This window comes from Coregonus lavaretus, assembly GCF_964263955.1.
Source record: "Coregonus lavaretus genome assembly, chromosome: 27".
In the NCBI taxonomy this organism is placed as follows: Eukaryota; Metazoa; Chordata; class Actinopteri; order Salmoniformes; family Salmonidae; genus Coregonus; species Coregonus lavaretus.
Window position 1 is genome coordinate 21,599,431 of NC_140014.1, and position 23,987 is coordinate 21,623,417.

Here is a 23,987-nt window from a genome sequence, read left to right on the forward strand (position 1 = left end):
GACAAAACAATAAACCGACGAAACGTGACGTCCAAAGGTAACACACAACAAACCTCACACGGAACAAGATCCCACAACTTAATGAGTGCCAATAGGCTGCCTAAGTATGATCCCCAATCAGAGACAACGAGTGACAGCTGCCTCTGATTGGGAACCACACCGGCCAACATAGAACTACACATACTAGAACATAAACATAGATATACACCACATAGAAAATCACACCCTGACTCAACAAATAAGAGTCCCCTGAGTCAGGGCGTGACAAGAACACTCAATTGGTTGACTTCATTAAGTCTTTAACTGATGGGAAAACAGTGCTATTGAATGAGGCATATTTATTTTTAAACGTAATGAGGTGTCAGTAGGGTCGTTCGCCGAACCATTTGAACTCACAAGGTAAATAAAAGTATTTAATCAGCCACCAATTGTGCAAGTTCTCCCACTTAAAAAGATGAGAGAGGCCTGTAATTTTCATCATAGGTACACGCCAACTATGACAGACAAATTGAGGAGAAAAAAATCCAGAAAATCACATTTTTTATGAATTTATTTGCAAATGATGGTGGAAAATAAGTATTTGGTCACCTACAAACAAGCAAGATTTCTGGCTCTCACAGACCTGTAACTTCTTCTTTAAGAGGCTGCTCTGTCCTCCACTCGTTACCTGTATTAATGGCACCTGTTTGAACTTGTTATCAGTATAAAAGACACCTGTCCACAACTTCAAACAGTCACACTCCAAACTCTACTATGCCCAAGACCAAAGAGCTGTCAAAGGACACCAGAAACAAAATTGTAGACCTGCACCAGGCTGGGAAGACTGAATCTGCAATAGGTAAGCAGTTTGGTTTGAAGAAATCAACTGTGGGAGCAATTATTAGGAAATGGAAGACATACAAAACCACTGATAATCTCCCTCGATCTGGGGCTCCACGCAAGATCTCACCCCGTGGGGTCAAAATGATCACAAGAACGGTGAGCAAAAATCCCAGAACCACACGGGGGGACCTAGTGAATGACCTGCAGAGAGCTGGGACCAAAGTAACAAAGCCTACCATCAGTAACACACTACGCTGCCAGGGACTCAAATCCTGCAGTGCCAGACGTGTCCCCCTGCTTAAGCCAGTACATGTCCAGGCCCGTCTGAAGTTTGCTAGAGTGCATTTGGATGATCCAGAAGAGGATTGGGAGAATGTCATATGGTCAGATGAAACCAAAATAGAACTTTTTGGTAAAAACTCAACTCGTCTTGTTTGGAGGACAAAGAATGCTGAGTTGCATCCAAAGAACACCATACCTACTGTGAAGCATGGGGGTGGAAACATCATGCTTTGGGGCTGTTTTTCTGCAAAGGGACCAGGACAACTGATCCGTGTAAAGGAAAGAATGAATGGGGCCATGTATCGTGAGATTTTGAGTGAAAACCTCCTTCCATCAGCAAGGGCATTGAAGAGGAAATGTGGCTGGGTCTTTCAGCATGACAATGATCCCAAATACACCGCCCGGGCAATGAAGGAGTGGCTTCGTAAGAAGCATTTCAAGGTCCTGGAGTGGCCTAGCCAGTCTCCAGATCTCAACCCCATAGAAAATCTTTGGAGGGAGTTGAAAGTCCGTGTTGCCCAGCGACAGCCCCAAAACATCACTGCTCTAGAGGAGATCTGCATGGAGGAATGGGCCAAAATACCAGCAACAGTGTGTGAAAACCTTGTGAAGACTTACAGAAAACGTTTGACCTGTGTCATTGCCAACAAAGGGTATATAACAAAGTATTGAGAAACTTTTGTTATTGACCAAATACTTATTTTCCACCATAATTTGCAAATAAATTCATTAAAAATCCTACAATGTGATTTTCTGGAAATGTTTTTCTCATTTTGTCTGTCATAGTTGACGTGTACCTATGATGAAAATTACAGGCCTCTCTCATCTTTTTAAGTGGGAGAACTTGCACAATTGGTGGCTGACTAAATACTTTTTTCCCCCACTGTATCTGGATCATTTATCATTGGACTCTCTTTGACTCTCCCTCACACTGCAGGAGTGGAGATATCAGGACAGGCGTGGTGGTCAGTTGAGGAGAGGAAAGCCCCTCATCATCAGTTACTGTTAGTGGGATCTGTCTCTACTCTAGGGTTAGGGATGGATCGACATTTACAGAATGGTTAGCCTATCTGGAGGAAAATGGGGGAGGGTCATGTTTTTTCAATTTCAGTCAAGTGGAAGGTTTAGTATTTTTTTTAAATCTAGTCCAGGGGAGGGTAATGTAATTTTGTATGGTGAATTTTCAATATTTCTCAGTGTTTTAGAATTAGTTGCTTATTAGGCTATTATTCGGTGTGTGCCACCCCTTATCTCTGATTCTCCGCTGGGTGCGCAATATCAAGTGCGCCTATAGGCTATTTAGTGTGGTCTCAATCAAATGATCCATAGCCTATAGGCTACGAAGTACATGCTCGGAGAAGCACAGTCACAGAGCAAAGTTATATTTCTAAGATAGCTGCTGGGATGGTATAAGTACAACTAGGCTGCATTACACACTGCAGTGGATATTCCAACCCTGAGCCCCGGCCTGCTCTGCTCTTGCTGATCAAAAACGTTTTTGTGTGCTGCCTAACCAATGGCTGTGCTGTGTAGGCCTACAGTGGCAGTTCAGGAAGAGATTCAAAGCCTTCTTCCGGGTGGACTAGACTATTGCCTATGTTCTGGTGGTCCAGAGGTCAATTGTAATACTTTGCTACTACTATAATTGATTTAATTAAAAACAATATATTGCTTGCCCATGATGTATTTATCTGAGTTATTGACCTCACAATAAGACAGATTCTAGTAACTTACATTGTGGTGCTGAAACTTGAAGCAGCAGCCGTGGCACAATCAACCGGAAGTGGACAGCTCATGGTGCTGAAAGTAGGCAAATTTGAGTACATATAATTAATTTCAACCGTCTTCATTTTAATTAGACTTTACTAACAACAAGAGGGCTTTGTGTTGGAGCCTATTTCTTCCTATTTAAGTAGGCCTACCGGTTTGACCGACGAAATTATGCTTTAGGCTCCTATATCCATAGATTTGTCGGTCAATTCCTCCATCAACCATGTACTCTTTAAATAGACTACCTCTGTGTCAGTGAAGTGCTGTTAAGTTAAAACCAAGACTCGAATTGAGGGGGTATGAGAGGGTATGCCATAGGCCTAACTTATATGAAAGCAAATGGCAACAAAAAAAACAGGCCTACCCCTTGTTAGCTTAAGATTTTGAAGAAGAAAAAAACGGATCCGATTATATAAAGTGAGCTATAACAGCGCTTTGGTCCGCGATGCTTTATGCTACAAACAAGCTGTAAAATACCCGGGAAAAACATGACTCCGATGCATATGGGAATATCATAGCTTCGTTTCTTTGACATTCAGCGGCTGAGCTACAACCTATAGCCTAGGAGACAAAAAATAAACTTTGCTTGGGAAGTAATCTAATTCCGTCACTATAGAAGATGTTTAAACCCCCTTAACTTTTGAAAGTACTATGCTCAGATTCCTAATGATGTCTCAGATTTAATTATTTGCAGGGACAGTTTTGTTGCAAGACACACTGATTTGGCATTGGAGAAATATGATAACATTTACATTTATATTTTAGTCATTTAGCAGACGCTCTTATCCGAGCGATTTACAGTTAGTGAGTGCATACATTTTCATACTGGCCCCCCGTGGGAATAAGATGAACACATAGGCATATCTCTGTCCATTCTTAGCCTGTAATTTGTGTAAGTTGTGTGGTATTAAAAAAGATTCTGCTAATATGTAAAATGACGTAGAATTGCATGAAATGTTTATAAAAGGCTATTTTTTTCTCAGACCTGCAAATACGATGATAGATTCATGTAATGATTTTACTATAAAGGAGATCTTTCCACCCCTACTCCTGTCCACGGTGGTCTGCGAACCCACAACATTCTGGCCCACAGCCCTGTGGCTATCAAAAGTCTTACGTTGCAATGTAATGAGTACAGGATTCCGAACAGTTCTTAAAACTGCATATCTAAGGCTCTGGTCTGTCCAAGAAGTGAGGGTAAACGGTAGAAATGTTCTCTGCTATAGATTTTGTTTTAATACTTATTTTGGGTATAGGGGAGGGTCACTTGTTTTGTTTAAGCGTTTAGGGAGGGTTTAGGTAAATATATTTTGCTAAAGAGAGGGCCATCCATTTTCATTTCGGAGCGGTCCGATTTGCTCCATGTAACCCTTATTATAAATAACGTTCACTGTCTTAGCGGTAACCTGTGAAGTCTGCTGACTGGAGGGAGTGTTGCCATACTGTTGCTGCTTTGCTTCACATGTAGAAATACTGCCCACTTGTGTCTGAAAGAACATTACATTCTGCTGAAATTGTAGCCTATCACAGCAGGGCAATGGTGGTTGCATAATCATGAGGGTAATTTTGAAATGCACTATTAAACAAAACATGCAAGTCCCACAAATGATAGACTACCATAAAATCATAGTAGGATGAAAGTGAAAGCAGTCTGGTAGCCTACTGAAGACTCCAGTCCAGGTGAAGAGCAGGCCTCCAGATATTCCCAGCATGTGGTAGTCATGCACCATCTGGTTACGCTCTTCATGTGATCTCAATGAAATGCTAATGCAACATGAGGCCTTCCCATTTTAGCACCTGTAGACAGGCTTGTCACTATACCACAGCAGATGGGATAATTGATGCCAGGCTATGTTGAGGCTGCCGGACAGACGGACGCTCTTCTCCTCCCCATCCCTTTGATTGTGTCCATGGACAGACCACTGGGACGTCAATTAAAATAGAGATAATCCTGGAAGGAGCAAGACCTTGTCTGTCTATGGGAATCATCTTTAGTTTTGTGCTGTGGAGAGAAAGGCTAGTGCGTCTGTGTTGCAGTGAAAGGGCACATGCTATAGCCACTAGCCAGGCTGCTGCAATTATCACTGTCATATACACTGAGTGTACAAATGTTGCTTTTTTCCATGACATAGACCAGGGATGGGCAACTTTGATGGGGGCCACAAAAAACTGAACTAATGAGGGGCCGCAGTGGCTCATGGGTCTGCATACCCACATCCTTAGCCCGGTCAGTAATTTGACCATGCTTACTACAAGTTTAGATAGCTGGCCGCTAGTCTCATTTACCAATCTAAAAAAAACAGCTGACATGGGCTAATTGAGTGACTGCTCAAAATTGCACCATGTGTATTCTATTATTCTAATTCTCAACAGGAAGTTCCAACTGAGTTCCTAAAATAAATACAAATATATCTATATTTTTTTGGGAGTGAAATTGGTCCGCGGGCCTACAAAAGTTGCCCATCCCTGACATAGACTGACCAGGTAAATCCAGGTGAGATATGGACTGTGTATGTATGCCATTCAGAGGGTGAATGGGCAAGACAAAATATTTAAGTGCCTTTGAACGGGGTATGGTAGTAGGTGCCAGGCGCACCTGTTTGAGTGTGTCAAGAACTGTAACGCTGCTTGCTGGGTTTTTCACGCAAAACTGACGAATTGAGGCTGTTCTGAGGGCAAAAGGGGGTGCAACTCAACATTAGGAAGGTGTTCCTAATGTATTGTACACTCAATGTAGTTCCCCCACACTCGGCAATCAGAGAGCTGGGGTCTGGATTTAGTCTGGCTCTACATGATCATACTGACAGCATTGGTCACACTCCCCATCAGAGAGAGGGTCAGGCCCAGGGTTCTCCTCTAAGTCTGGAGTCACTAGTCAGGTGGCCATGTTGGACTGGTCAGACACATCCAGGTCCCGCACTTAATTTCGAACGGTAACAATGCTTTGATAATAATATCAGAGGATTAGAAATACAGGGCTTAAAAACAAAGGTGTCATTGTACGCTGATGATTCATGTTTTCTTTTAAATCCACAACTAGAATCCCTCCACAGCCTCATAGAGGATCTAGATACATTTTCTAACCTCTCTGGATTACAACCAAATTATGACAAATGTACTATATTACGTATTGATCACTAAAAAATAAAAATTTTACATTACCATGTAGTTTACCAATAAAATGGTCTGATGGTGATGTGGATATACTCGTAATACATATCCCAAAGGAAATAAATGATCTCACTTCAATACATTTTAATAGAAAGTTAGCAAAAATAGATAAGATCTTACTACCATGGAAAGGAAAATACCTGTCAATTTGTGGAAAAATCACCCTGATTAACTCTTTAGTATTATCCCAGTTTACCTATTTGCTTATGGTCTTGCCGACGCCTAGCGAACAGTTTTTTAAATTATATGGAAAAAAAATATTCTATTTTATTTGGAACGGCAAGCCAGACAAAATTAAAAGAGCATATTTATATAATGAATATGAATTCGGAGGACAGAAATTATTAAATATTAAAGCATTAGACCTATCACTAAAAGCTTCAGTCATACAAAAGTTATACTTAAATCCGAACTGGTTCTCAAGCAAATTAGTAAGATTGTCTCACCCAATGTTCAAGAAAGGCCTTTTTCCCTTTATTCAGATTACAACCTCTCACTTTCAGTTATTTGAAAAGGAAATAATCTCCCAAATGTCACTATTTCTAAAACAAGCTATAGAAAGTTGGTTGCAATTTCAATTTAATCCTCCAGAAACAACAGAACAAATAATGCAACAAATATTGTGGTTAAATTCAAATATACTAATTGACAAAAAACCTTTATTTTTTGACAGAATGTTTAAAAAAGGTATAATCTTCGTAAATGATATCATCGGTAGGACTGGTGGAGTTATGTCGCACATGCAGCTAACAAAAACATATGGAAATGTCTGCTCTACCCAAAATTACAACCAAATAATTGCAGCCTTACCGCAAAAGTGGAAGAGGAAAGTGGAAGGGGGAGAAAGTAAGGAACTTCTCTGTCGGCCCTGCATTAAAGAACATAATTGGTTAAGGAAAACTGTGATAAATAAAAAAGTATATCAGTTTCACTTAAGGACCAAAGGATTGACAGCCGTCCCATATAGATTGCAAAATAGTTGGGAAGAGATCTTTGACGTACCGATCCCATGGCATAGTGTTTATGAACTGACACGCAAAACGACACCGGATTCAAAAATCAGAATCTTTCAATTTAAATTATTATATAAAATTCTTGCTACCAATAGAATGTTATTTATATGGGGGATACAATCTTCCCAGCTCTGCAGATTTTGCTGTGAAGAGACAGAATCATTAGATCATTTGTTTTGGTTCTGTCCATTTGTAGCTTGTTTTTGGACACAGGTCCAGGAATGGCTAAAGGATTGCAATATTTACCTGGAACTAACCTTGCAGATAGCACTACTGGGTGATCTGAAAAGTCATAGTCAATCAATCAATAATATAATAATACTTTTAGCAAAAATGTTTATTTTTAATTCACAATCTGTAGAAGCAATGAGAATAGAAAGGTTCAGAACTTTTATAAAACATCACAGTACGGTTGAAATATATATGGCAAATAGAAATCCTATATGGATGGTGTTAAGAGATAGATGGGAGGTATTGAATAGAGTTGAAGGATGGGACTAATAACAAATAACAACAAATAATAACAAAGATATCTAATAATGTAAGCATACTGTGTCCATAATAAGTATATAGGTTGTATGTTGGGAGCTTTTGGGAAAGAGCACAGTTAGAAAGATATGGCATATAGAAGCAAACCGGATGGACATCATGAAAATGATCGGAGAGGTTGAGAGTAGAAGAAGTTCAGGAGCAAAAAAAAAAAATAAAAAATAAAAATAAAAATAAAATATATATATATATATATATATAATATAATTATTGTAAAATTAACTCTGTCCATAAGGTGTAGATAGTAATTATAGACCGGAAGTAGAGGCCTGGGCATTGTTGTTCACTAATTTACTCCAAGTAGGGAAAGGATGGTGGGGTTGAAAAGTAATAAAGGGGAGTATATATATAAAAAAAATATATTAAAAAAACATGGGGGATTGGAAGTGATGCAGACAATTACATTGATAGAAGATACAATTTATCTGCAATATTAAGCTGATCCATTAACCCCCCCCCCCCCATTTTTTTTTTTTTTACAAAAATAACAAATAAAAAAATTATAATTTATTTATTTATTAATAAATAAAAAACAAAAATAAACAATGCTTTGATCACTGAACATTGTTCAAAACACCAGAACATCAAATGTTCTGTTTCAGCATAATTTCCCCCCTAATTTTTTATCAATGGTATTTGCAATGAAGGTGAACATTATTTGAATTGGAGCATACTTGAGTGATATGTAGCTGTACCATAATGGAGTAAATGCTTGCTTACTTAAATGTGCCGGATGATGGCATGCCATAGCTCTCTGTTATTCATGATAGCTGGAAGGTCCTCTGTTCTGAGACCAGTGTCTCTGCAGATGTTGTCCACGCAGGTTTCATGTGGTCTTCCAGGAGGTCTGCGCCCATGAGAGGATACCCACAGTATGAGATTGCTGGTGACTAGCTCGAGATGCCTGAAACAGTGACCAGCAAATCTCAGCCTCCTTAAACGAAGACAAATTGACACACAATGTAATAATCACTTTTTAATCGCATTAAACAAAAAAGGACTGCAGAGCAGGAACTCTGACATTCATCAGTGATGGCCAACAGTTTGGCCATTTTATTTTACACAAAGAAATCTCAGCTCCAAGCCATAAACAACTATTTCACAATATTTACATAGATAGAAATCCAATACCAAACCCCAATAACCACTGAGCTTTCCAAATCAGTCGAACTGGAACCTTGAACACTGAAAGCAGGACCTGCTTATGAACGTGAAACACTATATAAACAATAACTTTAAAATCACAATTATTTACACATCTTCATATCATGTCCTTATCTAAACTGTACTCAACTATTTACACTTTTGTAAATGCACATGGTTTGTATAAGAATATTTTGGATCTTGATTCCTATAGTACAATGCATTTCTACTTCTGACAACAGTTTGACTTGTGCCTCCATAAGGATAGCTACCATTTTAGTTGACTACCTAGTCTTTAACATTTCAAAATAATATTCAAATATTTCATTAAGATTTGCCCGAGGCAAATCCAAGTGGAGGAAGAAAGCTCACTGCATCGCAAAAGAAAAGTTGCATCGGCTCTGAGTGACTGGGAGGTATTTAGTATTTACTAGGTACAGTACGTGCAGTAAACCCAAGCACCAATAAGAAAAAAACAGCCCCCTAAAGAGGTTCCCAATAATGTAAAATTATTCTGTTAGACTGTGAGAAGTGTGTATCCTGTTCAACAAGAGTGAGGTGACGTTTAAGTGGTAAATCTCTTAGTGGTTGATTCACATTGACAAATGTGAGGAGGGTTGAAGAACAACAACTTAACCTCCCGTGGGTTTGCATTTGTGGGGCGTTGTGAGGCTAATGATTCAGGTGAATATGATATTTTAACACTTCAAAGAATACAATAGTATTGCTTAAAAATGTGTCTGTGTGTCTGCTTTAGGCTACTGTGCTATGTTCTAGATGTTGGCTTTCCTAAATAGCCTGTACATGTGGTTAGCTGCACACTGTAATACACTGCATATTGCCAAATGTACAAATGTTCGCTGCAGAGATGAAACGACCATAGAAGATGAATACATGCAGTTCAGAACATAAACCAATATTTGACACCATCCTGTAGGCTCAGAGTTTGACTTAACAACAGTATTATACGGACATGAGCATTGGAAAACTCTGGAAATAAATATGTAGACATAAGTCAATAATACAATGAAAACACAGGTAATAAATATTCACCTTGTGTATCCTGTATCATTCCAATGATAAAACTGGGGGGGACAAAAATGCAATTTCAGAATGTGGGGCCCCCGTTCCCAGTGAAAGTTACGCCCCTGGTTAGTCAGAAGGGAGGCAGCTAAAATCACACAAGCACTCGGAAGGACACAGACACACAAACACACATACAGCGAAGGGGATGCATAGATGAAATTGGAGATCCAGAGGTAAACCCATACAAGGCGGTGAATGAAAACCAAGTCAAGAGCACAAGACATGACAGATATCAAGGTAACCTTGAGTTCCAGTCTCTTCAAATGTTAACATTCAATTGATATTCACATCTCAAATCTCCCCGGCAAAGTCTACCGAAAGTAATGTTATTGTAATATCTCTGTTGTTATAGTTTTACTAGTCTAGGCTTTGTTTAACTATACACTTCTCCAGATAAAGTCAGAGGCAAAGGGCTTGAATAAGGCAGGTTTTAAAAGAAAAACAGTTAGGGTTCAAGACGAATAACATCGTCAACAAAAAGTAATCAACAGTATGGGGGAAAACAACACAAATCAGTCCATAAAACAGACACAGTGACATGGGGATGTACTTGGTTTGTTCCTTTGAAAACCCATGTCTTTGTACAGTGAAGTCAATTGCCGATGTGAAACGTTAAAGGGATTCTTCAGGATTTTGGCAATGAGGCTCTAACCCTTTATCTACTTGAAGGAAGTTAGAGGTAGTTTCGCGAGCCATACCTATAGACTTCCAGTCATTGCGCTTACGCTAGTTAGCATTGGCTCGCAAAACTACCTCTAACTTCCTTCATACTGTACACAGAGACATAAAAATTGTATCCACGAGTTCATCTGACTCTGGGGAGGTAGATAAATGTCCTCATTGCCAAAATCCTGAAGTATCCCTTTAATAACAAAAAACGAATGAATCAGCTTGACTTCAACTGTAATATATGAAACTCCCACCAACAAAAAAGTGTGACCTCAAATATATAAATATCAAGTACCTCTTGTCCCTTCTCTTTGAAAATAAATCAAAAAAAGATCTGAACTGTTGCCATAACATGAAAACCTATTTACATTTATGTACACATATTGAAATAAAAGAGTCATATATATGTACACATATTGAAATAAAAGAGTCTATATATTATACATACATACATACATACATACATACACTGTATATCCTTCCCTGATCAGTTAAGGCCAAAGTGCTATGGGTGCACAGCTTCTCCACACTTTGTGTAGGCTGCTTTTGCATTTAAATGTTCCTTATTTTTTATTCCAAAACAAAATTCCAAAAAGCAATATAACATCAAGCTCACAAGGCTCTTAAACTAGTGCTACATTCTGTCTCAAACATATAACTAAGTAACTAGCATCTAGAATAAAACTACCAAGCCTTTTAACACCAGTTCATCTTTCTTCATTAGAAAAGCAAGCGTTGTACAGCATATACATAGTGCCAGCAGACGCATTAGGACTTCCCAGAGCCTTCTGGGACATCCTGTGGACTTCCTGTAATGCCCTCTACCACTTAAAGAGGATCATGGATAGTCTATTTGAGTCAAGGAGGGTTGAAGCGGATGGAGAGGATAACAGGGGCATACCAGAGGCCTGGTTGGCGCTGGTGTCGTCAGTACAGTGTGACCAGAGTCTGGGGGTGAGCTCCAGGGAGAGGAGCTCCAGGAATAGGGCCAATCAGAGCATGCCGAAGCCCTCACTGCCCTCACTGATGGCCAGCTTCAGCATCTTGTGCAGCTCCTCATAGGAGTCATAGGTAGGGAGGCACAGCTGGTTAAAGCTAGAGAGAGTAGAATCCACAGATAGTCAGTCAATTGACAGTTGTGTATGTGTGTGTTCTACAAGATGTGTAGTGTGTCTGGTCATTATTCATGTAAAGAACTGAAACCAACTATATAGTACATGTATATGAGCCAAGTATGAATGTGAGAGTGAATGTGCATATACTGTAAATGTCTGTCTGAGTGTGTGTGTGTTTGTGAGGGTGCGTGCATGCCCGTCCACTCACCAGGTGTGTGCGGTGGGCAGGGTGCTGTGTGTGGGAGCAGCGATGATCTGGAAGGAGGGGCAGAGGGTGTTGAAGCCCCCGGGGGGCAGCTGGGAGGAGCCGGTGGTGAACTGCAGCAGGCGAGCCAACTCCTCCTGCGTGAAGCTGGACACCACGGCCCAGAACCACTTCATCACCTAGGACAACACGACACCAGAACACAGTCAGCATGGTGCTCAACACTAACATTTATCACATCTCCATCAATGCTGTGGCAAAGCAGTATCTTTCACCATGTACTATGGATCAGAACTGGTGATGTCACCCACCTTCTCTCTGAAGTGCCAAGACCCTCCTACGACCACAGCATGGGCCTTGAAGTCCTGGACATCGATGTCCCCCGTACCACACAACAGCAGCTGGGGAAAAACAGACATTTAGACATTACAGGGCCATAAGAGTGAGATTTGGAACGTATGACAGGGAATGTGATTTTATGCAGCATACCTCCAGCTCATTCTCATCAAATATGGCCAAAAGGTTCTCTGGAACAAGTTCATTCAAACCTGCAATTCACACGAGATTCCAGATTAGACACAGATGTGAATGTGAAATGACTCCATACTATATCTTTGTTTGTATCCTTACCTTTGAGAAAGTGCTCCACCTCGTCTCGCACCTGACTGGCGAGCCTGTACTGGGCCAGCAGGTTCAGATAATGCATCTTGTTCTCATTGTTGACAGCAATCTGAGCTCCTCCAGATATCAGCTCCACCACCTGCAGTGACACAGTAACAGAGCTCAGGACATGACTGACAACACATAACAAACCTTACACTACCTCTACTTTATTTAGGAGTCCTAAGCAGTCTGCCAAGGAAATCATATGGATTTCTTCTGTTTAGTTAGTGCTTTCTTTTTTCTCTGAGATGACATGGTGGATAAGGGAAGTCATGTCAAATAGAATGATTGCCTCATCACCTTCTCCAGCTGTCCTGACTTGCTGTACTTCTCCTCGGCAAACACCAGGTCCATTTCACTGACATCATTGTTTAGGATGACACAGACTTTCATTTTGTAGAACTCCTGATCATCCGTCTCAAAGTACTGCCGTGGAAAATGAAATAAAAACACAGGAAAATGGTATTGAAATAAACACGTCATTCTATCTTGGCGAAACATTAAGGATGACTTATCCACATAGAGCGGCAGGTTCAGATCTTAATATGTTCTAGAAACACCACAACATACAACTCGTACGCTATGAAATCAACAGATCTCCTTTCATAGCCTTGTGAACAATGCAACACTTACTGTATGATACCAACTAGCCGAAGCATAAAGGTAAACATTGGGAGTGAGGTCTAACTCCAGTTCCTCTGGGCGGATGTAGGACTGGGGTGGAGGGCGTACCTTGTAGTTCATCCTGAGTCCGATGATCTGGGCTAGGAAGGAGCGGGTAAAGCGAGCGCGGACCATCTGTTTGTAGGCCCCGCCCAGGGCTGACTCATACAGGCACTTCCCCACCACGCGGCCCGCAAACTCATACATCTTCAGACGCAGGTGTGCCGGCCGCTCTGCGTTGGGGTGAACCTGGGAAGACAGACAGAAACATTACCTCACTATCATATTGGAAAACCCCCAGCACTAAGTCAGTATTAGCCGTATTGTGTTAGTTGTGCTGGTGAAAAGGGGAGGTCTTACTAGGCCCTGGTTGTCGTCACTGAAGCGAGTGAACAGCTGATTGGTGGTGTCAAACAGGGTCTTACAGATGAGCTCAAACCACTCCCTTCGTGGCCCTCCCCAGTCCAGCGCTAGGGACCAACACAACACACATACTTAGTCATTCAACAGCCCTCCCCAAAAACAACACTAGCTGACTGTCCTGTCATCTGCAGTATGTTGAGTGTTGATCTTACCTTCCTCATCCTGGAACACCACCTCAAAGTTCTTACTCCAGTCCGACACGGAGAAGTTCCGGGTGGATTTCAGAGACTGGGGAGAGAGATTTTAAAACATTGTAATTTTCACACTCATTGTCATCATATGAGTCTGCTGTAGCAGTTCTTAATCTCACTGCGGCTCAGAGAGTAGTTGCACGGTGGGTTCACTCACCGAGTCCAGGATGCAGTGGCGTGTGATCTTCAGGCAGGTCTTGGTGCGAGGTCTCTTGGAGTGGATGTGTCTGAGCTCCCTCTGGAAGAAGCTCACCTTGTCCTGGAACGTCTCCGAGCCGCCTGTTAATGGCATAAAAACCATAAAATCGCAACGCTTCTACAGATCTTAACCATGTACTCCCCATGGATACTGAATTGGAAGAGGAAGGAAACTAGGGCTGACCCCATTTAGTCGACTGGTCAATTGTTTGGTCGATAGGCTGTTGGTCGACCAAGATTTCTTTAGTCGAGCAGTAGCAAAAAATAAATAAAAATGTTCATGGTGTGGAAGACACCTGTCTGATTCAAGCCTGTCAGTGGACTAATCCATTATGGAGGCCGTAGGGATGGCATAGTCCATCACTCTAAGACATGTGCTACTGAAATTGTATATGGTTGTATTACATAAGAACAATGGCGCAACACTAATAAAAAGTATATTATTTTATAATAAATTAGCTTTCTCTCGCGTTGGATAGCGGTCGCGGTTCTGAAACACATCAGTGCGCTGTTGAATTGGCGCCTTTTCCTAGACCATGTTGCTATGTGCATAATAGCAAAGTTAACCAGCATATTGTTGTTGAGAACAATGCGGCGGAGGCAGCAGGGGAGTTAGGAGACGAGAAAACATCCCTTGCCTTAGTTGTCTAAGGAAAGTGAGGAGAGAGGAAACTCCATCTTAATTAGGTCTATAATCAATAGCCTAACTAACTAAAGACATACAAGACCACTGATAATCTCCCTCGATCTGGGGCTCCACGCAAGATCTCACCCCGTGGGGTCAAAATGATCACAAGAACGGTGAGCAAAAATCCCAGAACCACACGGGGGACCTAGTGAATGACCTGCAGAGAGCTGGGACCAAAGTAACAAAGCCTACCATCACAAACACAATACGCCGCCAGGGACTCAAATCCTGCAGTACCAGACGTGTCCCCCTGCTTAAGCCAGTACATGTCCAGGCCCGTCTGAAGTTTGCTAGAGTGCATTTGGATGATCCAGAAGAGGATTGGGAGAATGTCATATGGTCAGATGAAACCAAAATAGAACTTTTTGGTAAAAACTCAACTCGTCGTGTTTGGAGGACAAAGAATGCTGAGTTGCATCCAAAGAACACCATACCTACTGTGAAGCATGGGGGTGGAAACATCATGCTTTGGGGCTGTTTTTCTGCAAAGGGACCAGGACGACTGATCCGTGTAAAGGAAAGAATGAATGGGGCCATGTATCGTGAGATTTTGAGTGAAAACCTCCTTCCATCAGCAAGGGCATTGAAGATGAAACGTGGCTGGGTCTTTCAGCATGACAATGATCCCAAACACACCGCCCGGGCAACGAAGGAGTGGCTTCGTAAGAAGCATTTCAAGGTCCTGGAGTGGCCTAGCCAGTCTCCAGATCTCAACCCCATAGAAAATCTTTGGAGGGAGTTGAAAGTCTGTGTTGCCCAGCGACAGCCCCAAAACATCACTGCTCTAGAGGAGATCTGCATGGAGGAATGGGCCAAAATACCAGCAACAGTGTGTGAAAACCTTGTGAAGACTTACAGAAAACGTTTGACCTGTGTCATTGCCAACAAAGGGTATATAACAAAGTATTGAGAAACTTTTGTTATTGACCAAATACTTATTTTCCACCATCATTTGCAAATAAATTCATAAAAAATCCTACAATGTGATTTTCTTTTCTCATTTTGTCTGTCATAGTTGACGTGTACCTATGATGAAAATTACAGGCCTCTCTCATCTTTTTAAGTGGGAGAACTTGCACAATTGGTGGCTGACCAAATAATTTTTCCCCCCACTGTATATAGACTACTGTATCAATCAATCATTAATTTGTTCATGTCATCACACAGCATATGAGTCATTCATGATTTGAAATGCAATCAAGCATTTTAGTTTTAAAATAAAATGAACCTTGAATAATTAGCGTAAACAATAAATAAACCGTTCCATTTCGTAATTCACAAATGAATGAGACTGTTTTTAGTCTTAATAAAGGCTTTAAAGTTACAGACTTTCTGGTACGCTTATAATTTATTTAATGTTGTTTACATTGTTCCAAACGGTCCGAAAAATTATATTGTAATCTGACAGCACCTGTTTGACACACATAATATGCATGCAGCACTTGCTCCTTACCTTCTTTTTCTTGCTCTCCAGTATTTTCCACAACTAGTCAAATGAATTCCTCACATCTGACTTCCCCTTTACCTCCTGAGCAACCAGTAAACATTCCCCTGTTTCGAGTTTATTTGTCACGTCCTCTGCATCCAGTTTGCTGTCAAATGTGTTACGGTGTTCTGAGTTTGTTATCACCAATTTATTGATGTGATTATGATATACAGTGCATTCGGAAAGTATTAACACCCCTTGACTTTTTTCACAATTTGTTACATTACAGCCTTATTCTAAAATGGATTAAATAAAAATAAATCCTCATCAATCTACATACAATAACCCATAATGACAAAGCGAAAACAGGTTTAGACATTTTTGCTAATTTATATACAGTACCAGTCAAAAGTTTGGACACAACTACTCATTCCACGGTTTTTCTTTATTTCTACCATTTTCTACATTGTAGAATAATAGTGAACACATGAAAACTATGAAATAACACATTTGGAATCATGTAGTAATCAAAAAAGTGTTACACAAATCAAAATATATTTGAGATTTGAGATTCTTCAAAGTAGCCACCCTTTGCCTTGATGACAGCTTTGCACACTCTTGGCATTCTCTCTACCAGCTTCACTGGGAATGCTTTTCCAACAGTCTTGAAGGAGTTAGCACATATGCTGAGCACTTGTTGGCTGCTTTTCCTTCACTCTGCAGTCTGACTCATCCCAAACCATCTCAATTGGGTTGAGGTTGTGGGATTGTGTGCCTTGAATTCTAAATAAATCACAGACAGTGTCACCAGCAAAACACCCCCACACCATAATACTTCCTCCTCCATGCTTTACGGTGGGAAATACACATGTAGAGATCATCCGTTCACCCACGCCCGTCTCACAAAGCCACGGCGGTTGGAACCAAAAATCTCCAATTTGGACTCCAGACCAAAGGACAAATTTCCACCGGTCTAATGTCCATTGCTCGTGTTTCTTGGCCCAAGCAAGTCTCTTCTTCTTTTTGGTGTCCTTTAGTAGTGGTTTCTTTGCAACAATTCGACCATGAAGGCCTGATTCACACAGTCTCCTCTGAATTTTTTTAACACTTTTTGGGTTACTACATGATTCCATATGTGTTATTTCATAGTTTTGATGTCTTCACTATTATTCTACAATGTAAAAAAAATAGTACAAATAAAGAAAAACACTTGAATGAGCAGGTGTGTCCAAACTTTTGACTAGTAGTGTATATAAAAATACAAAAAATACCTTCTTTACCTAAGAATTCAGACCCTTTGCTATGAGACTCAAAATTGAGCTCAGGTGCATCCTGTTTCCATTGGTCATCCTTGAGATGTTTCTACAACTTGATTGGAGTCCACCTGTGGTAAATTCAATTGATTGGACATGATTTGGAAAGGCACACACCTGTCTATATAAAGGTACCACAGTTGACAGTGCATGTCAGAGCAAACACCAAGCCATGAGGTTGAAGGAATTGTCCGTATAGCTCCGAGACAGGATTGTGTCGAGGCACAGATCTGGGGAAGGGTACCAAAAAATATCTGCAGCATTGAAGGTCCCCAAGAACACAGTGGCCTCCATCATTCTTAAATGGAAGAAGTTTGGAACCACCAAGATTCTTCCTAGAGCTGGCCGCCAGGCCAAACTGAGCAATCGGGGGAGAAGGGCCTTGTTCAGGGAGGTGATCTAGAACCCAATGGTCACTCTGACAGAGCTCCAGAGTTCCTCTGTGGAGATGGGAGGACCTTTCAGAAGGACAACCATTTCTGCAGCAATCCACCAATCAGGCCTTTATGGTAGAGTGGCCAGACAGAAGCCACTCCTCAGTAAAAGGCACATGACAGCCCGCTTGGAGTTTGTCAAAAGGCACCTAAAAGACTCTCAGACCATGAGAAACAAGATTCTCTGTTCTGATGAAACCAAGATTGAACTCTTTGGCCTGAATGCCAAGCGTCACGTCTGGAGGAAACCTGGCACCATCCCTACGGTGAAGCATGGTGGTGGACGCATCATGCTGTGGGGATGTTTTTCAGCAGCAGGGACTGGGAGACTAGTCAGGATAGAGGGAAAGATGAACAGAGAAAAGTACAGAGAGATCCTTGATGAAAACCTGCTCCAGAGCGCTCAGGACCTCAGACTGGGGCGAAGGTTCACGTTCCAACAGGACAAGGACCCTAAGCACACAGCCAAGACAACGCAGGAGTGGCTTCGGGACAAGTCTGAATGTCCTTGAGTGGCCCAGCCAGAGCCCGGACTTGAACCCGATCGAACATCTCTGGAGAGACCTGAAAAAAGCTGTGCAGCGACGCTCCCCATCCAACCTGACAGAGCTTGAGAGGATCTGCAGAGAAGAATGGGAGAAACTCCCCAAATACAGGTGTGCCAAGCTTCAAGCTTGTAGCGTCATACCCAAGAAGACTTGAGGCTCTAATCGCTGCCAAAGGTGCTTCAACAAAGTACTGAGTAAAGGGTCTGAATACTTATGTAAATGTTATATTTCAGTTTTTTTTTATATATAAATGTAAAAAAAAAATCTAAAAACCTGTTTTTGCTTTGTCATTATGGGGTATTGTGTGTAGATTGATGCGGGAGAATAAGGCTGTAACTTAACAAAATGTGGAAAAAGTCAATGGGTCTGAATACTTTCCGAATGAACTGTACTATAAGTCAGGCCCTATTGGTCACGTGCATGCGATGATGCATACATGTGTCACGTAAAGAGAGCAATGGTTGAGGGACTAGGGAATGTAAATGGCTCTAATTATGTTGCAGCTTCAGCAACACGGACAGCGCGATAAACACTGTTGATGTTCTGTGGTGGTCGCTTCAGCAGGGAGGAGAGCAAGACAACGGGTGCTAGTCACACAGTCACTCGCTGCCATTATTTTTTTAACACAGCGCAGGAAGTCTGAGCCTGGCCCGGCACAATCAAATCAATTACGGTTGGACTCCCTCTAGTCAATTGTGTGTCTTAATTATTTAATCAAACAGTGCGCTTAAAGCATGAGACAAGCTCAGTGAATATAGTTGATTTGATTAAAATACATAGCATGTGGAATATACACGTTTTAAAATGTTGACCAATCAATTGGTCGAATGAACAGATGACTCTCGGTCGACCAAGATTTTCTTTGGTCGGGGATAGCCCTAAAGGAAACCAACCGATATTCTTGTGCAGGAAACGGATGAAGGTGGCAGCCATGATGTTTCTGTCTTTACAGCTCAGCTCCACTGGCGGCTGGATCCCATCATCCACCACTAGAGTCAGGTACTTGTGAACAGGGTCAGGGCCGTAGTATGTGAACTGGGAGGGACAGAAGAGGAGGGTGAACACACCAGCTCTTTAAATCTACTGATAAAAGGTCAGAAAGTATTATGTGGACATCATACAGTGTTTCACAGCAGGGCTACTTGTCCTACCTTTGTCCCTGGACACACTCGAAAGGTAAAAAGGCGCCATGGAATAATTTTCAGGTAAAACTCCTTCACGGACAGTTGCTGTGTGGCAGAAAAGTAAATTGTCCAGTCAATGACAAAAGTCTGCAACACACCCGACTGTAGAGCATGTGCTATTTCTATTAAAATAGCCTTCCCTTTCTAACCCCTCTTCACCCACCTTTGGGGATATGTAGCAGTAGACCTTTTTTGGTTTCTTGACCTTCTCTGGCTGGCCCTCTACAGGGGAGTCATGCTCATCCTCCTCGTCCCCCATGGAGGGCCGTCTCTGAGGGGCCATCAGAGCAGAGGCTGGGAGCTGCCACGAGGAGTTACTGTTGTTACTGTAGTTCCCTGTGCCATAGAGGTACGCCTCAAAGTAGATGCTGATCCCTGGAGTGGACACGTTCTTCTCCACACAGTTCTTCTCATTCTCTGTGGGGGAGGTGGAAGAGCAGCAGTTGAAACACAGGAGCGATGTAAGAGATTTGACTACACCAAGAACGAAAGTCTTGATATATACTGTACAGTATCTCATTTTGAGTATGATAGGCTGACAATACATGTAGCAACTTGGTGAAATACTAATTGATCAACTCTATCCTACCTCTGTCTCCCTTCACCTCGGCCTGTGTAATCGTACCATAAAATAGGACCCTTACTCACCACTGAGAACGATGATGTCAAATTCCCCGTTGCTGATGGGCAGGTCGTTATAGGAGATGCGTGCCCGGAAACAGCCCTTCTTCCTAAGGGTGATCTTCAGCAGTACCTGGCACAGCTGCTTGTTGGATGTCACTGACTTACTGTAGTACTCCTCCAGGCTGTCGTCATCCACTGTGCCCAACTGAGAGGAGGAAGACACTAAATGGATTCCCATTTTCCACTTTCACAGTCTAAAATCCGGAAACAAATGACTTTATGCTGTTATATGAGGATTGCTATATTGGGTCCCAAGTGTCTTACCGAGTGGACGTGGACACTGTAGTTGACCTTGTCTATGAGTGAGGTGGAGTTACTGGTGGGGTTGCCATACTCGTCCCGGGGCTCAATCTGCAGGGTGTGCTGCTGGCCATATACTAAGACCAGGGTGGAGAAGTGGTAGGCTATCTTCGTTTTGGATGGGACCACTGTCCCTGAAATGAACACAGAAAATAAGGGGAACAGATGAGTATTGAAGGAACGTTTCAAATTAAAGTATGTAGTGTTTGCCAGTACAATACATGCAATGGCCATGAGACAGCAGAGAAAAACAAGTCTCTTTCATTTACACAAAAGGTTCAAGTTGCTTCCATGTTAAGGGACCATTTCAAGCCTAATTGATCAAAGCTGTAGAGCATGATGAAAAGTCAAAGCAATCCAAACATTGTAATAAACAACCAGACGAAAATACAATGTTCAGAAAAATATTGATTTTGTCTTAAATAAGGTTGATGTCAAGTTCAGCATCACCTCATGCTATATTTTGTAAACAAAGTCAAACTACAAAACTGATTGTGATGAAGAATATTATTAACAGCCTTATTATCGTGCTATGAGGACAAGCAATGGAAAGAACATTGGAAGTAATATTGGCATTATAATCAGGGGTATCAACATTTCTGGTCTGGGTGGCCATTCATTCATTCTTACTAGGCAACGTCAAAGTTATGTTCTTTATCATGAGCAAAAGCACATGATTATCAATATCAATTACTTAAACGTCATCATGTCATTCATGCTTCGTATTAATCTTACAAATATAGCACAGTCCTGTCCTGAGATGGGTTAGTTACACAGTCCAAAAGGTCATGACCTTACCTGGCTGGAATATCTTGTAGTAGGGGCTGTAGGCCACGTTGAGTCCTCCCAGTTTGACAGCCACCTCATAGCGTCCAGCCTTTCGGACAGTGAAGGTCACTTTGACCACGTTGGACTCAGGCTCCTGCAGCACCTCCTGGGTGACAGGAATGTCTAGGGCCAGCTCTATGTGGGTGATGTTGACCCTTAACCCCACAGGCCGGTGGGCAGGGAAGGGCTGGCCGTTCTTATAGAAGAGCTGGGGTAGAGAGTCAGAGCAAACCATGAGAAACCATGACAGGAAGTCTAGCACCACAACTTCTGCCAGAACACCATCGTGCCAACAGTCTATTCATTGTGTGCTTTATGATCCCAATAGAAACCTGTAGTCCCCTGTAGCTCAGTTGGTAGAGCATGGCGCTTGCAACGCCAGGGTTGTGGGTTAGTTTCCCACGGGGGGCCAGTATGAAAATGTATGCACTCACTAACTGTAAGTCGCTCTGGATAAGAGCGTCTGCTAAATGACTAAAATGTAAAATGTAAATGTAAACCCAACAAACAAGCCAAATAACAGAATCACTGATTTTAATCTGCAGAAACAAAAAAAATGACATCCAAATGTATCCTTCCTCCACACTCTTTTTAATATTTGAGGTAGGTGGTTGTGTTTTAATACAGAAACTAAACTCTTAAAATCCAGAAATGACTGAAGTAGACTTCAGATTTCAAGCCGTTAGGTAGGTAAGGATCTTACCTGAACACGGAAGCTCATAGTTTGGCCTACTTCCTGTGGGTCCTTCCAATCCCATGACACCTTGCAGGAGCGCGGGTCCAGGTAGTTCCCCCGTACATAGTCGTAGATGCTGCGGTCGCCCCTCCTCCCAGGGTCATCATTCTGCAGGAAGCTAACCACCCGTGCAGCGAGCTCACATAGGAACTTGATGGTAAAGACAAACGCTATGATGGAAACAGTAATTCCACCTGCCAGGGGGAGACATTGTGTCAGAGACCTAAATGTGATTAAATGCACAGCACACTGAGGATGGCTCATACTGATCTTATTAGTAGAGAGACCATTTGCAATGCAATACTGGAAATATTACTTCAAAGAATGCCCTCCAGGTCTATTTGATTTAATGAGCTGCAGAGAAGCAGTAATTGTATGGGTAAAGCCTGAATCTTGGGACACAAACAGTATCACAAGTTCAAATATGTACTAGTATTTCAACAAGTTCTATGTTCTTCCTGATAATTCTTAATTACAAGTTAGTTTAGGCCCCAGGCCTGGATGACAGGCGTCCATCCCCTACTTCAAACAGCTACGGTCAGTAGAACTCACTCACCAATCACGTAAAACATGAGGTCCCTTATCAGAAAGCAAAGTGCCACAGTACAGCCAAATATAAGAGCTCCCGCTGAAAGAGAAACAAAGACAGACAGCATACTTCACTTGACTTTCACAGCACAGGAGCTTTCAACAGACATTTCATTTAAAGCTGACGTGCTCTAGTGTACACGATTCATTCTGAGAGCCGCACTTACAGATCAACTTGGAGGATTGACCTGTATTTCACTTTTGCTTTCTGATTCATCTGTAGATAATAAACCTTTAAACGTAGAACACACCCAGGTTGGACTCTGCATCCAGGACATTAATCAGGAAGCCTATTAGGTCCATGTTGTCCTGCACTAGCCAAGTACTGCAGTATGTGGACTAGGGCTGACTCCGTTTAGTCGTCTGGTCGATAGGCTGTTGGTCGACCAAGATTTCTTTAGTCGAGCAGTGGCAAATATATAAAAAAAGAGACACCTGTCTGATACACACCTGTCTGAGTGGACTAATCCACTGCGGAGGCCGCGTTAGAGTGGCACATCAATATCACCAGTAGTACTAAATAAAATGTTTGTTTGGTTATGGTCATTTCTGTTAATACATTCAATATAGTATTATTACAGTCTTACCATCATTGTAGGAGTGGACACGTTGTTTGCAGAACGCACAACCTAGGCTACACTTGTGAGAAAAAAGTTAATTATATTTACGAGTTGTCAATTTATTCATTGTCTTTTGTTTGGAGCGCTTCTGTCAATCTTGAGTAAGGACATGCACTTGACTATGCATAGAAGTAGGCCTAGGCTACCTGGCCTGCGCGCAAACGTAGGCCAAAAGATTTGCCCATTTGGGGATCTGATACTATTTCTGATTGTCTTAACTCACCATCACTGTGGAGCTTCTCAAAGTAATTTTTTCTTCGCCTCAAACCGCAAGTAAATGAAGTCTTGTTTTTACATCCATTGAGAATGACAATAGTTCCTCAACGTAGCCTATTTGAAAAATATTTCCAGCTCTCTCCCTTTTGATAACCACTCAGCATGAAAGGGGAAAAAAATGTCATGCTCTGATTTGATCTGCAAATAGCCTTACGCTGTATCTGTCTGTCCGGAGCTCACCGGTGTGGGAAACTCTGAGGGCCCAGAATATTTGATACAATGTTGCAAGTTTGCTAGCATGAGCTTCTGGCCCGACCAAGTTAATAGTTGATACAATGTTTAAAGTTCCTTGCAGACAGGCCATGCGTAACCATAGTGATTTATAGGATATTAATTCATCAGGATATTTTCTACCTGCAGGCTGCAATGTTTTTAATTTGTTGGCTTTATGTAGGCCAT

The 23,987-nt window shown here is 41.7% G+C and overlaps 1 protein-coding gene across 1 annotated transcript in view; it reads right to left on the reverse strand.

Moving 5' to 3' along the window:
* Positions 1-8,556: 8,556 nt before the first annotated feature.
* The window catches only part of LOC311102771 (apoptosis-resistant E3 ubiquitin protein ligase 1-like), a 28,538-nt gene continuing 13,107 nt past the window's right edge, over positions 8,557-23,987 (reverse strand). Inside the window, exons 5-22 of the mRNA XM_084144173.1 lie at positions 22,661-22,732; positions 22,072-22,298; positions 21,339-21,576; positions 20,505-20,674; positions 20,205-20,385; positions 19,720-19,973; positions 19,524-19,601; positions 19,266-19,407; positions 13,923-14,044; positions 13,727-13,802; positions 13,512-13,621; positions 13,221-13,400; positions 12,789-12,914; positions 12,456-12,585; positions 12,315-12,373; positions 12,137-12,226; positions 11,829-12,004; positions 8,557-11,600 (exon numbers count right to left, since the gene is read on the reverse strand). Coding sequence (XP_084000299.1) covers positions 11,498-11,600; positions 11,829-12,004; positions 12,137-12,226; positions 12,315-12,373; positions 12,456-12,585; positions 12,789-12,914; positions 13,221-13,400; positions 13,512-13,621; positions 13,727-13,802; positions 13,923-14,044; positions 19,266-19,407; positions 19,524-19,601; positions 19,720-19,973; positions 20,205-20,385; positions 20,505-20,674; positions 21,339-21,576; positions 22,072-22,298; positions 22,661-22,732 — 2,534 coding nt within the window. The 3' untranslated portion in view covers positions 8,557-11,497. The remainder of the gene's footprint in view (positions 11,601-11,828; positions 12,005-12,136; positions 12,227-12,314; positions 12,374-12,455; positions 12,586-12,788; positions 12,915-13,220; positions 13,401-13,511; positions 13,622-13,726; positions 13,803-13,922; positions 14,045-19,265; positions 19,408-19,523; positions 19,602-19,719; positions 19,974-20,204; positions 20,386-20,504; positions 20,675-21,338; positions 21,577-22,071; positions 22,299-22,660; positions 22,733-23,987) is intronic.